The sequence below is a fragment of the Aspergillus pseudonomiae genome (genome assembly GCF_009193645.1).
Source record: "Aspergillus pseudonomiae strain CBS 119388 unplaced genomic scaffold BDV37scaffold_46, whole genome shotgun sequence".
Lineage (NCBI taxonomy): Eukaryota > Fungi > Ascomycota > Eurotiomycetes > Eurotiales > Aspergillaceae > Aspergillus > Aspergillus pseudonomiae.
The window spans coordinates 1-13,163 of NW_022476038.1; the positions used below are offsets into that span (position 1 = coordinate 1).

At 50.6% G+C, this 13,163-nt stretch overlaps 2 protein-coding genes across 2 annotated transcripts; one reads left to right on the forward strand and one right to left on the reverse strand.

Annotated features, from left to right (window-relative positions):
* Positions 1–54: 54 nt before the first annotated feature.
* BDV37DRAFT_251640 (uncharacterized protein) lies at positions 55–2,537 on the forward strand. Its single transcript, XM_032082332.1, has 2 exons — positions 55–632; positions 681–2,537. The coding sequence occupies exons 1-2, from the start codon at positions 134–136 to the stop codon at positions 1,937–1,939; spliced, it is 1,758 nt and encodes a 585-aa protein (XP_031940119.1). The 5' UTR covers positions 55–133; the 3' UTR covers positions 1,940–2,537.
* Positions 2,538–2,921: 384 nt separating this feature from the next.
* On the reverse strand, positions 2,922–11,788 carry BDV37DRAFT_284300 (glycosyltransferase family 4 protein; the record flags this gene model as incomplete). The annotated part of the gene is made up of 9 exons (XM_032087476.1): positions 2,922–3,521; positions 3,577–3,787; positions 3,849–4,308; positions 4,367–6,131; positions 6,180–8,564; positions 8,653–10,524; positions 10,579–11,499; positions 11,566–11,658; positions 11,720–11,788. The coding sequence occupies 9 exons, from the start codon at positions 11,786–11,788 to the stop codon at positions 2,922–2,924; spliced, it is 8,376 nt and encodes a 2,791-aa protein (XP_031940120.1).
* Positions 11,789–13,163: the final 1,375 nt, after the last annotated feature.

Here is a 13,163-nt window from a genome sequence, read left to right on the forward strand (position 1 = left end):
ACCAAGTCTATGCTGACACTGAGGTCATTTTGTTTTTTTTTTTTGGTTGTGTAGTATCGCTTTAACTTAACCTTTACGATTTCACGATCATCTGATTCCTACGGGTTGGCGTTGTTGGTCCCCCGATTGCTCGATGCCGTCCGAGTTGGTCGTCCTGCCGCCCTCGTCGCCCCTCATGATTTCCGCAATTCCTCCCCCCCGACCAGTTTCTGTAAACTCGCTGGCGAGAACCTCGGTCTCGTCATCTATTCCATATGCCAAATCAACTCGAAGTACTAGCGCAGAGTTCCAGCTGCCCGATGGCCCCATCGCCCCTCCCGCAGTGCCTGGCCAGCTGGCCTGCCAGTCCTCTGTGGATACCGATATGGAAGATGTGGAGATCATTGTGGATGCACCGCGTTCCCTCCGGCCCGAACTGCAGCTTCAAAACCTCCCTGTCGAAATCCACGAAGCCATCCTTGATTTCCTCTTTGGCGAACGAGCGGCAGCTTTCACAACGACCGGTCCTGGAAAATCGCCTGGTCGAAGTTGGAATAAATCTCTCCGTCACCCGCGACGGAAAGTTTTGTCGAATCTCGCGCTAATCTCACCGGTGTGGAGATCGTTAGTGCAAGATCGGATCTACAGACATAGTGAGTCGATGATGTCGTCGTTCGGAGAATCTGTCTGACCGTGACTAGTCAAAATCAAAGGCACAACTGAAGAGTTATCCGAATCGGCACGTTGGTTTCGAGCGCATCCCCATCTAGCCAGCTATGTCCGCCATGTCGAGATATGGATCCCGGTATGGGGCAAGCGAGCCATCAAGAGTAGCTCTCAAATTCCCACCCGGCGATATAATGATGAAGATATAGATGGAGCCGCCGCGCACACGACCATGGTATGGGACGATTCCGACACCAACCATGGAAACGACTACAAATACCACTACGCGAGTCATAATGCCACGCTAGAGGAGATCTTTTATCACGTCCAATCGTGCTTTCCGGAGGCACGCATTTTGACCCTCGAAGGCGGCCACTGCAAAAAGCCGCCGATGGTACGCCACTTCAGGAACGACCCGTGTGGGCTCTCCGGTCAGCAACTGCCGACACTACCGGAGATTCGCTCGTTTGTGATGCGCGGAGCTTGGAACATTATGCGCGACCATCGACATTGGCGCAACTTGTCCGAAGCATTGCCGGGTTTGCAGGAGTGGCATTGCGCGTACGCGAAACCGAAGGTCGAAGGCTACCATACCATTGCAGAAATTCTACGACGACTGTCACCCTCCATTGTACACCTTAATATTAGCTTGGAAGGATTCTACAGCAAGGACAGCACGCAGACCAACTGGCTGGGCGACGGAGTTAACCCCCCTCATCTATGTCGCTTGCTCGGCGATGTCGTACCACATCTGGAATCCCTCGCATTCACGGGCAAGGTCTGTGCGTGTCTGTTCCAGCCCACGCGAAACTCGTTGTCGGTCTGGCCGCCCAAGTCTTCGAAATTGAGATCACTAGACCTGGTGGTCAAGAATTGCTGCCGTGACAAGCGGACCAGCCCCGGACTGCCATTCCTGGACGACTTTTCGCGCATCACCAATCTCCACTTCATCCGGGCGTTCGAGCGATTGATCACCGGCGCGGTACATAGTCTCAATACCCACCAAGTCCTAAATTACATGCGGATTCGGTTCATCGATCTGGACTCGGCCTGCCCCCCTCTGAACCCGTATTTTCAGCTCATTGACGACGAATGCTCCGGTCTCTGGAGCGAGCGCATTCTCGACATGCTGCACGAGGCCCGACCCCAGGCGCATTTCATCGAGTTATCCGAAGGGATCTACCCACAGTATGGACCCAATCATCAAATCGTCGGGGCCGTATACCCACGCACCCGACCTTTAAGCATCCACGCCGCGACTTACAAAATCATCGCGGACGTGTCCAAATCCTGATCCCCTTTGGACAGAAGAAGATTTGCACCCAGTAGCAGTACCACCAGTTAGATACCCCAAAGTCCTGTGGACTAAAGAGTGAGAAGACGGGATTGATAGTCCCGGCATACTATCGAGTCATCCATCGCATCCATGTAGGAGTATAAATAATCGTGTGTTTTTAAACATATACTAAGGAGTAGGAAGGGTTCATATAACCACAGAAAAGCGGGGAATGGTGTTCTTGTGGAGATCTACCAGAGACATGCTTCATAATACGTTCAATCAGAAGATTTGATTTAATCTTTGCTATGATGAACTTACAATTCCCTTTGTCTGGAAGATTAAACCAGCGTACTACTACTAGTAGTACTAACCTCAACACCAACAATCCACACTTTTAAATCAATAAATTTTTTAAAAAAAAGGAGGGAACAAAAAGAACCAACAAAGAACCCATAACAACCCATCATCATCAAGACCCAATCTCCACGATGTTGAACTACCATCGATATCACCCGAACAAGATGCCAAAAGTTTCAGCTGAGGATTGGACGCCCTTGAATCAGTAACGAGTAGTAGTTAACCCAATTATTGAATTCGACGTTGCTAACACCCCTAAACCTAATGATTGGCTGTTTGCACCCACAGACTACATCACTGTTTTATAATAGGGTATCCTACAGAGAAGAAGTATCTCTGGGCTCCGTGGGGGTATATATGGATGTTAGTGATAGTACTGTCTAGTACCTATATACTAGAACTTCATTGAAGTCTTGAGGTGCTGATTGAGAGTAGAAAGATTGTAGATATACTAGTACTAGTATGTAAACCCTATCTGGCCTTACATTTTCTTCTCTTCTTTTTTACTTGGAGAGGTACGATACATCAAATGGAAAAAAAAGTATTGTATATACCATTAGCATTAATATTAACAATATGTACTACTCTATGTCTATAAGCATATATCGTAAACTCTAAACCAAACATATCTACAAGCATATCAAACGGAATCCGAGCTCGACTCAGCAGAGCTGAGTGGCTCCGGTCCACGTCGTAGCTTCCCCAACCACGTTCGGGACGGCTGCGATGAATGAATCCTCTCCTTGGTGAAGCCCAACGAGCTGTTCGACGAGGCCATCCGCTCACGAGCAATGAAGCTGCGGCTTTGGTACTTGCCAATCCAGAGCATCTGTTCGTGTTCCCGGAGATACCGGTGCTCGGAGAAATTGTTGAGCACGTTATCGCGCCCGCGCATACCGAGTCGACGTCGCTGCTCGGTTTTGGCGTACATTCTCTTTGTGATCTGCTCCACCTCCTCGGGACTGGGGCGCAGTGACAGCTTCGGCGGCTGATAGCCCTCCTCGTCCTCGGCAAACGGGGCCCATTCATCGACCAAGGCGAGAATTCGGATTTGCGCTTGAGCAAGGGACAGGGCGTCATTGGGCGCGACGACCTCACTGAACCGCTTGCCAGTTTTGCTGTCCGTGACAACGCAGAACGACGCGCCAACGTCGGTGCAGACCACGGGAACTCCTGTCAATGCAGCCTCACCCATGGCCAAGGGCAAACCTTCGGAAATGGACGAATTCATGAACAGCCACTAAGACAGGGTTAGCACATCAACATACTTGCAATCGGTGACAAGGGGAACTTACCGCATCCTGGAGCACCACCGATGGGTTACCCAGACCCTTGAGAACCACGTGATCGCGAAGACCCTTGGACGCGATGATCTCTTGACATTCCGAGGAGTAGCCAGGCGTCTTTTCCATGTCTCCGTAAATGTGGAGGCGATAGTCCTTGAAGCCCCATCGGTTGACAATCACATCGGTGGCCATGACGGCGGTTTTGATATCCTTCACATATCTATCGCGGGAATTTAGCACACTGAATTGAGATATTTTCCAATCATTGGAAGTGAACGTACCGGATATGGGACAGCATGACCACAGTAGGCGTTTCGGTCTTGATGGTCTCAATGGGTTTGTATTTCTCCATATCAGTGATGCCGTTGACGACCGGGTCGATCTTTCGCTCGAATGCCCGACGGTGCTGCAGAGCACCTTCACAAGTTCCCAACTCTGCCTCCCAGCCGGGGTTGAAAAATGCAGCGCACGGCAAGACCACGTCCGCGTGATGTTCAGCCAGGACACAGGACAGACGACCCAGGTGGATAAGAGTGGTGTTGACGAAGGAAGAGTCGAAAGAGATGGCGCCAGACAAGAACGTGACCATTTCTCTCAAGCTGATGGAGTGATCCCACACATGCAGGGCACACTTCCGCTTGATCTTACAGAGGACACCATAAGTGGCGCCGGTGAAATGATGTGATGCCTGGAAAATATCGGGAATCTTTTCGGGGACAGGAACAGAGAAGACAAACAGATCTATGAGACTGAGTCAGTACATATGGTCCAGGCAAGGACATCGAGGAAAGGAACTTACAGCGATGCCACATATCCAACGCGGTATCGAGTTGCACCAACGTCGGATGTTCCGCAGTTCTCCATTGGGATATGGGTATGACACCATCAAGATCGTCGGCCAACCATAACTTTCTCCAGGCATCCTTAACCACGTCACTCATCCAGACATCGTTCCAGTTCCGGGAAGACTCGAAGTAGGTGTTCAAATCAACTAAAGCTTTTGTAGCTTCTTCAATGTGCTGGCGGGTGTGTTGAGTGCTACGAGCGCAGCGGACTAGACTGGTGAGAATGGGAATGAAATTCTGTTCAATATCACTTTTCCGCGTGTCGAATGAGCGTTCCGCAACCTCCGAATCGAGCGAGCTCTGGAAGACTCCGTGAGTAGGGTTGAGGAAGTCCAGACCCCACTGAGGCACGACGGCAAGCGATTGCACATTTCTCTCAATCTGAAACCGGGGGACACCAAAATCGGTAGCCGCTTCAGCGAGGATATGCCATCTAGTAGTTTTGAGGTTGTTGACCAGATCCCGTCGGCAAGCCGAGACACCACCGGGTTCGTTAGGCCAAGTCGCGGTATCTAGCGCGAGAACATGGAGTTGGCTGTCGCTATCCCGTAGCTGCGTAGAGAGCGTTCTCGTGTTGATACGCGCATCACCGCCCTGACCGAAACTATACAAGTCGCTCATCTTGAAAGCGAGCCATGTCCAGGAGCTGACTTCCGGATTCATGTCAACCCTCGCAAGTACGGTGTCTCCAAAGGAATCGAGGTACTTCCCAGCAGCCTCAAGTCTGCCAAAATCTCTGCGTCTCCAGTAAGGCTTGAGTACTCGATCAGACCTCAAGAGAAGTTCGTCCATCCATCTCGTGGTAGCCGCGTCGAATTCCTTTCCGCTTTTCCAAGATTTCCATAGATGTTCTCTGGCGAGCGAGGTGGGAATGGGATACCGCTTGACATTAAAACCTAACATGCGCGGTACAAACCCGGCTTTGATAGAAGAGAATGAGAAGAGCGGGTTATCATCCAGGAAGCTGCAGTTCTTCGGCTTCTGCAAAACATTGTACCAGTCGTTCTCTATCATGGGCGGTGTTGGCGAACACTCGCCGTTGAGAGTGGTGGAAATGATGGGATGGAACTTGTGATCATATGTCCATTTCGCATTGTAAACGTCGGATTCTTTCGTGAACGTGGCCTCCGTGACACGAGGATAAGGGATCCATTTGTTCAATTTGTCCGGACGAGTCTGAGGCGGCATGCACCAGGCAACCTGGATTTTGTTATGCCCGGAAACGAACTCGGCTCGCAGTAGCTCATCATCAAACTTGGCATGCTTCCGATACGAGAATTCAAACGACACCGGGTCTCCGTTTCGCATGGTTGACCCAGACATGATGTGGCCTCTTTTATCATACTGAACGATTTGCCCGTTGAGGACGCCGCTGATGCATTGACGTCTTGATGGCAAGTTTGCGTTTCGACCATCATTGACCGACGTATAATCGTAGACAAATTCGTTGGTCAGGGACCCATTGTGATATTCTTCCCTCTTCTCGAGAATGAGCTTGTCCTTGTAAGTGTTGATGGCCCTCAGTTGCTTATTGTCAGTTGGTTTCTCCTCGTGTCGCCCAGAGTACTGGTAGAGTCGCAAGGTACCATCCGGTAGAGTCTCGAGGAAACCTGTCGAAGGACCGGTCAAGCTCTCAATTATGACGCGGTTGCTCTCAATAACCGTCTTTCTGCCTTTCATATTCTTATAGAGGGTGGAGACCTTCTCACGACCGTGTAGCTATTACCCAGTTAGCTGAATCATAAACGCAAGGAAAGCAATACATACCAAAACCAAAGGAAGGATAAACCGCTGAAGAGCTTTACAGATCGTCCAGACCGTATTAAGAATTAGGGTTGCCGGCCAGGCAAAAATCAAAGGTTGTCCACGAAGGATGTATTTCAGCTCCCGTTGGTATTCCGGATCCGCAACGAGAGAGATCACGGTGAACTTGATGCATGTTTTGATTTTCTCATGGAGTCGAGACAGTACAAGCTTGACTGTTCCAACAAACCCTAGATCTGACAGGTTCGGGCTTGCTGGGAGCTGGGCACCCACCGACCATGAGTCTAGGAAGGCATGCTGGAGATCCTGGTTCGGTGGCAGAGTCTCAGTGAAAGAGGTCACAGAAACAGCTAATTCGGCCCCAAGATTGCATCGCGAAATGAATTCTTCAATACCCAGAGACTCGTTTGCAGTGAACCTTGACCGGATCCAATCCATTTGTGTGGAAGAAAGGCGGCAGGACTGCCCGCAGCATCTTTTCAAGAGGAAGGACCGGACATCTTTGGGCAGTTTATCCCACTCGAGGTCGCACTCCAAGCCGAGGAGTAGATGACGGAGTAAAGTCCTTTGCCAATAGCCGATAGCTCGTATACGCTCCCCTGTATAAGTCTCAAGCTGGCGCTTGACACCTTCTGGTACGGGAACTTGTTCACCATCTCTGTCGTCTGCAACTAGTAGCTCTGCTACCAGAGCCTGGTTATGCGATATACCCGATTTACATTCAGCAGTAGCCTGAACCATCGCCTCGGCGATCATTCTGCAGTTCCGGCGAATGCCCGACACCCATTCATTCCCGACGAGATCAGGACCGATAACAACAAATATATGTAACCCACTGGCGGTGCTGCGACTGATTGCCCTGATCTTGTGGTCATTTTGGAGCAGGTGGCCAGCGGACACTAATTCGATAGTGGTTTCTCCCCGCTGCCAGAGCTCTGCTGTTAGACTTACAAGCCCTCCTGCTAGCCGAAACGCTGCTTCGACACGACCTGACTTTTGAGAACTGCACTGGGATTGAAGGATTTGCATGACTTCGACGCCTGGATGCTCCGACGGCTGGAGTTTGTATCGCACGTCGGCTGGCAAGGCGGAAATACTGTCAAACGTTTGGCTTAACGTTGTCTGAGAGATGTCGGGGCGGGGGTTGAGAGCGCTGCAGGTATAAAAGGGCAGTTCGCCTTTGGAAGTCGGCTGCGTGTTTGTCTCCTTTTTCGAGAGCGGCATCCATATGTCGGTCATGTATAATGAGATCAAAGCAGCGGACCATGTTCCTGAAGCCAAACTGATGACACTGCTGTATGCGAAAGCTGGTACATAGACATGAAGGAGAATACCCAAAATGAAGCCAATAACCGTGCCTATGGCGAGGGGTATGACCGCACGAAGCCCTGTAAATACCTTGTTGTACTGATACCAGAGTAGACCAGAGTATGATCCAACATAGGCCAAGTACATGATGGTAGCATCGCTAGTAGCTTCGAAAGCCCACATGAGGGCCAGTGAGATGGCAGCGCCCCAGATATGGAGGAAGAAGAACTTTGCAAGTGACTTCCAATACAGTGCTCGTCGTGTCCGGATATTGTCTAGCTTGGCCTCTTGGAGGGACTCCAGAGAGGCAATGGCACGGGAGGTGGTTTTATTGGCCAATGTCCACAGTGGCTGCGACACAGCATCAAGGATGACTGCGCCCATGAGGTAGTAAGCCAAACCAAAGCCGGTAGCAAGCCGATATTTCATGCTAGACACGTTGGACAAACCCACAACCGATTGCCCTGTCAGCAGTGCGGTCCACTTGTCGACCAGAGCGAGGATGAAGTACAGGATGCCGCACCACACGTCACCGCCGGTGTGACGCCAGTGGAGAAAGGCGTTGTGAAGCTTGACACCCCTCTGCATGTCGCTCATGGTGTCGACAGACGCTTTCAATTGAAGGTTCCAAGTCGGGCTGTAAGGCCGTGGCAGCTTGGTTCTCGAGTACCTGCAGTACCATACGAGAAGGAACATTGTCGCAGAATATCCATCGGCCAACTTCCGCACCAAGGGGTCCGCAGTCGACCTGGACCAGAAGTGGCGGTTCCGTTCCTTCTCGACACTTTCTTGGAGCGCTTGTCGTGGGATTGGGGTGGTGCCAATATCTTTCACATCCGCTGGCAGACTGTCGCCTGGCCTTGTCTCGAGGTACCAATTGACGACATCACTGTCCGTAATGCGAGGTATGTTGAGGTACCATGTATTCCACTGAGCAATGTTTATACGAGCACCGATCAAAAGACATATCAAGAATAGCCATAGGAACGGAATATAAACCCAGGTGTCGTGAGGGACCCAGATCGTGATAATCGGCGAGATGAACAGGATTGGGATGCACATCATGATGATATTTCTTCCCTAAATGTCGAAATCCCTGGTTAGTAATGATACAAGTATATATGGCCCCAAAAGGAATGACCGTAAGGACGAGGCAGGAATCACTAACCGATTGGAACTGGAATCCCGGAATCTGGTATACCGAGAGTGCAGAGAGAGTCATGAGGAAGGTAGACAGCATCACGAAGTACAAAAAGAACACGACACCGTGCTCAAATCCACTGATAACACCAATACCAATCATTGCAAAAATACCGCCAACGAAGGCAACTGCCAGTCCGGCCACAAATCGGGTAAGCACGAACATACTCATGGCCGGGAAAGCCATGGCGTTAAGGTAGTAGTTTCCTCCAGAACTGATCCAGCCGCCGAATCCACCACAGAGGATAAGAGCGATCATCAATGCGAGTGTCGCCAACGACTTATCGATGTTACTCATGAATGTGGTAAGGTAAAGACCTCGGCCGACGGTCGTGAGCATGACGATATCGATTAGGGCTGGAACGGCGAAGATGCCCAGGAATGTGAATTGATAGAATACCGATGGTCTTTCTTGCTCACCCTTCGGATCTAAGTCAATGTCCATGGATGAATACGCTGTTGGGAGCTCAGTGAACATATCGTCCCGGCGAGGGGGTTGGTGGACATCGTAGTATGCACGGTACCGGGTGGCGAGGATCTTTCCGAGAAGTATCGGGGCCATATCGAAGTACATATCGCAGCGTGCACCCACCGCGTACATCTCTGCGAAACAAGAGGCCTGAAGCATGTCATTGTTGGGCAAGGGGTTCCGGTCGAGGACTTCCAGATAGACTTCATTGAGGGCGAGCTTGCGGAATGCACAAAAGACGGACAAAGCAAACAAGTCGGCAGCAGCATCGATTTGATCCGTTCGCAAAACGGTATGAGCGACGGTAGCGAGCTGGGTCAGAATCTGAAGCTCCCCATTGATAAGGATTGCCGGTAGCCGGGCATCGACCTCCTTGAAAAGAGCTACAGCGACCGTAGAATCAGGGCACCAGCATCCTTGTTCCCGATACCATGCAAGCCGTGAATGAACCAGGTCCTCAGCGGAGATCTCGCCGCCCAGATACGCAGTAGAGCTCAAAGCTCTGAGCTGGGCCAGAGACGGAGCCTCCACGAGTTGGTATTCACAAAAAGCGCGTACTTTCTGAGACAATGACGAAGACTTCGAACATTCAGAAGTTGTAACACGGCGCAGAAATAAGATTGCCTCAGCAGGTGTAAGTTGTTCGATGTCGTGCATAATGCGTGGTGGCAACCCCCAGGTCTCTGACAGACTTCCGGTCTGTGTTGCTAGCGCGACCTCGGCCATCAGACATTCAAACCTCGAGTATCCCCTACTGGACATGAAAGTGTGTAGGAGGGTGCTAGTACGGTCCTGTACCTTCGCCGAGAGATAGACATTGAGGTTGAGAGTACCGGAAGCGGTATCGACATCATACAAACCCCAGACCTGTGTTTCCAGGCGCGTGCGAAATCCTGAATGTAATCCCACATAGACTTTGAGGGTATCAGTTTCACGACCATTGCAAGAGCTGAGAATACTAAGCAATTCTTTCACGGCGTTGAACACCTGGGAAGGTGCCGTTGTTGCTTTTTGGAGAGCACGCAATTGTCCAGCGATACCGTGGAGTTCCTCTAGCTTGACACGTTCAAGGAGACCAAGATCTCTGACATGTCGCTGGGCATCAACTAAATCGGTAATGTCTCGAGATGTGCAGTCGAGTCCGAGTTGGAAGCATCCCAGCCCCGTATAGTCGGCACCAGCGGGAGAAACAGAGAAAGAGTTCGTTGTAGATTCCTGCTGCGATGGCCAATAGAGCTCGTCGATTACTGTCTCTTGACTATCGGCTGGAAGTTCCCAAGCCGGCGACAACGATAGTTTTGCCGGCAGATCGGGTATGAAGGAATGTAAAGACTCGTACAGAGAGTCATGATCGCAGGGGTTTTGACAGACCTGTTACTGAATGTCAGCTTGTTCACTTTCCAGGCTTTAAGTTGATAATCTCACCTTTCCGTTGGACCTCCACACATTATGCGCTTCGGTGACCTCGTTGCCCTTCATCCACATCAGGGCCCCGAGCGGCTCCTCAGTTATAGTCTTTGCGGTCGCAATCGTCGCGTCGGTCAATGCGTCACGCGGCGCAATCCAGCACATTGCACTCCTGTAGTTGCACCATTTGAATGTCCGGTGAATAACATCGTGCGGTAACTCCGCTCCATTGTCGATCGTCTCCCACATCGCGACCGTGGTGCCACCCATAGACTTTTGAGAGGCGATAGCGCGCATAGCTGTTCGCATTTCAGTCATCTGGAAGTAGTTGCGGCTGCTACCATCAGGCGAGATAGTGGCGTTACGATAGATAAAGCCCCTGATGGGCAGCATATCGATCTCGCGACATTGTCGTTCGGTAATATAAGCTGGTGGCGAAAGCTCGAGCCAGACATCGAGCCCGAGCTGGTTTATATAGTTTACCAATCTGTTCAATACCACGGGTTGGAAGTGGGCGAGAAAATCAGCCAGAAGAACTCCATTGAATGGCGACTGTGCACCCTGGGACTGCTTGAAATTTGTTTGCAATGCCTGGGCAACAGCCTCCAAAGCCTGAATCACCTCATCGTTATCCGAAGCGCGCTCGGAGTTCGCCAGCGCCCGCACTTCCAGTCGTCCTAAGGTATAGGAAGCTGTCGGCTGGCCTGATAGAGAACTCAGAACACCCTCTTGCGCAGGGTCGAGAACAGTGATATCCCACTGTTGCAGCAACTGCGTCTGGTCAGGAGTTGGTGGGTTCGATAGACTGCCGAGGAAGACGCCGAATGATTGAAGCTCTTTTCCTGCATATCTCTCGGTCGAGAGTGGCTGTGCCTCTTTTGATAGGCGATCGAGACACCGCGAAATAACCGTGGGTACCTCGGATAGCTGATCCCTTTTCTATTACGATGTTAACAGGATCCAGTGCCGGGTGAGTACCTCGTATTGGGGACAACAGATACGTACACGCCAAGTCTTGCGGATGTGCCGCCTTCCGACAAGGAAGAGAATATATAGGCCCCCAATTACAATGGTAGCCAGCAAACAAGCGGCGAGAACCTAGTTATTTCAGTCAGTAAGCCATGTTAGGGCTGAGGCATCACATGACGGGGGGTTTTACCTGAGACCACCAGGTCTTCACCATCGCATGCCATCCTACCGCATCCAGGCCCAAGTAGTTTGCGCCCATGGCGAAACGGGCGCACCGAACCAAACGCGCGAATAGAAAAGAACTTAATGACAGGCACTACACATTCCGGAGCGGGGATCCGTGGCGTTTTATTTGAATGACTTGACGGCGACACTGACCGACAAGCTCGTCCCTTACTTGAACCGTTGTGGGAGTTGGATTCTTAATGAGACCTACATACGCTGTATATGTACTTTATGGGCAGCTGAGACTTCAGGAACCCAGCACAGCAGGTGGGGAATCCGAAGCCGAACCAATTTTCTTGCTCTGCCGATCCATGTTCTCAGATACTCACCATCATATTGGTGGCAGTGGAGAATGGCGCTAACAAGGGCTGAATGCAAGTCTCACTAGGTCGGGTTGAGGCTAGTCCACCACCACTACTGTTACTATTGAAGTTCTGGATGGCGACTTGGTACCTGACAAGAATGACACTATCATTGTGGTCCCACGGCTCTTGCTTTGGTGCTCCTCCTTGTTAATTTCTTAGCTGTTCGCCGACACGCCAACCACAGCCCACCCATTGAACGGCAAAAATAGTAACGGTGATAGGAAATTAAATAAAAAAAAAATAAAAACAAAAATAAAGAAAATTAAAAATCAAAACACATTACATTATCACCGTGCATGCTGAGTCACGTATCGTTCGGAGAGACTTTCTCTTTTCTCGAATTGGACTGTCTAATTTGCAATTGCTCTACCACTTCCAAGACCCTTCAGGGGATATCAGGGCTGGTGCACGGATGGCTGGCCGACCTGTTGCCCTACATGCGATAGTGGCTCTCTTTGCAAAACCGATTGTACTTTCTGAGACAATCTGAGAAAACCCCACTGTTCTGATACTCTTCAGAAATATTCTACAAGTCTACGTTCAAATATACACCTCAGATCCACGGTTATGAGGGAAAGTTCCTATTTCTCGGCTGTCTCCACCACGAGAAAGAACGGATGCTGACCGATCTAAAGAAATAGATCCGAACCGGACTCGGCTAGCATGTGCTGATCATTTCCACAACTTGGCTTTGGATCTAAACTCCACGAGAACTTGAACAGACCGGTCTCTGCTTCGGGCAGCAGCCGAGATTCTGTCTCGTTGAAGTCTCCAGCCAAAGCTCCATCACGCCGACTGATGATTTGAGTACTATTGAAGTAGTCGGCGGATCCTCCCCGATCGCAGCTAGGGAAAGCACAATCTAAAGATGCGATTCAGCGGCCTCGCACCTTCCACCATAAGGTCGGTTATGTTGTTCTATGTGGGACATGATTCAGATGGTCATCTGGCTTGAGGGTAGTATGTGATAGTCACCCGCGATCCCGGGTGCAAGGTACGGCAACCGAGAGCGACGTTGCCGATAGTTTGACGCTATTGAAAAAG

Excerpts from the sequence above, each read along its gene's own strand:
- BDV37DRAFT_251640 (XM_032082332.1), top strand. The coding sequence starts at position 134 with ATGCCGTCCGAGTTGGTCGTCCTGCCGCCCTCGTCGCCCCTCATGATT. Across the intron at positions 633-680 it reads AGATCGGATCTACAGACATA|TCAAAATCAAAGGCACAACT; the intron begins GTGAGTCGATGA and ends GACCGTGACTAG.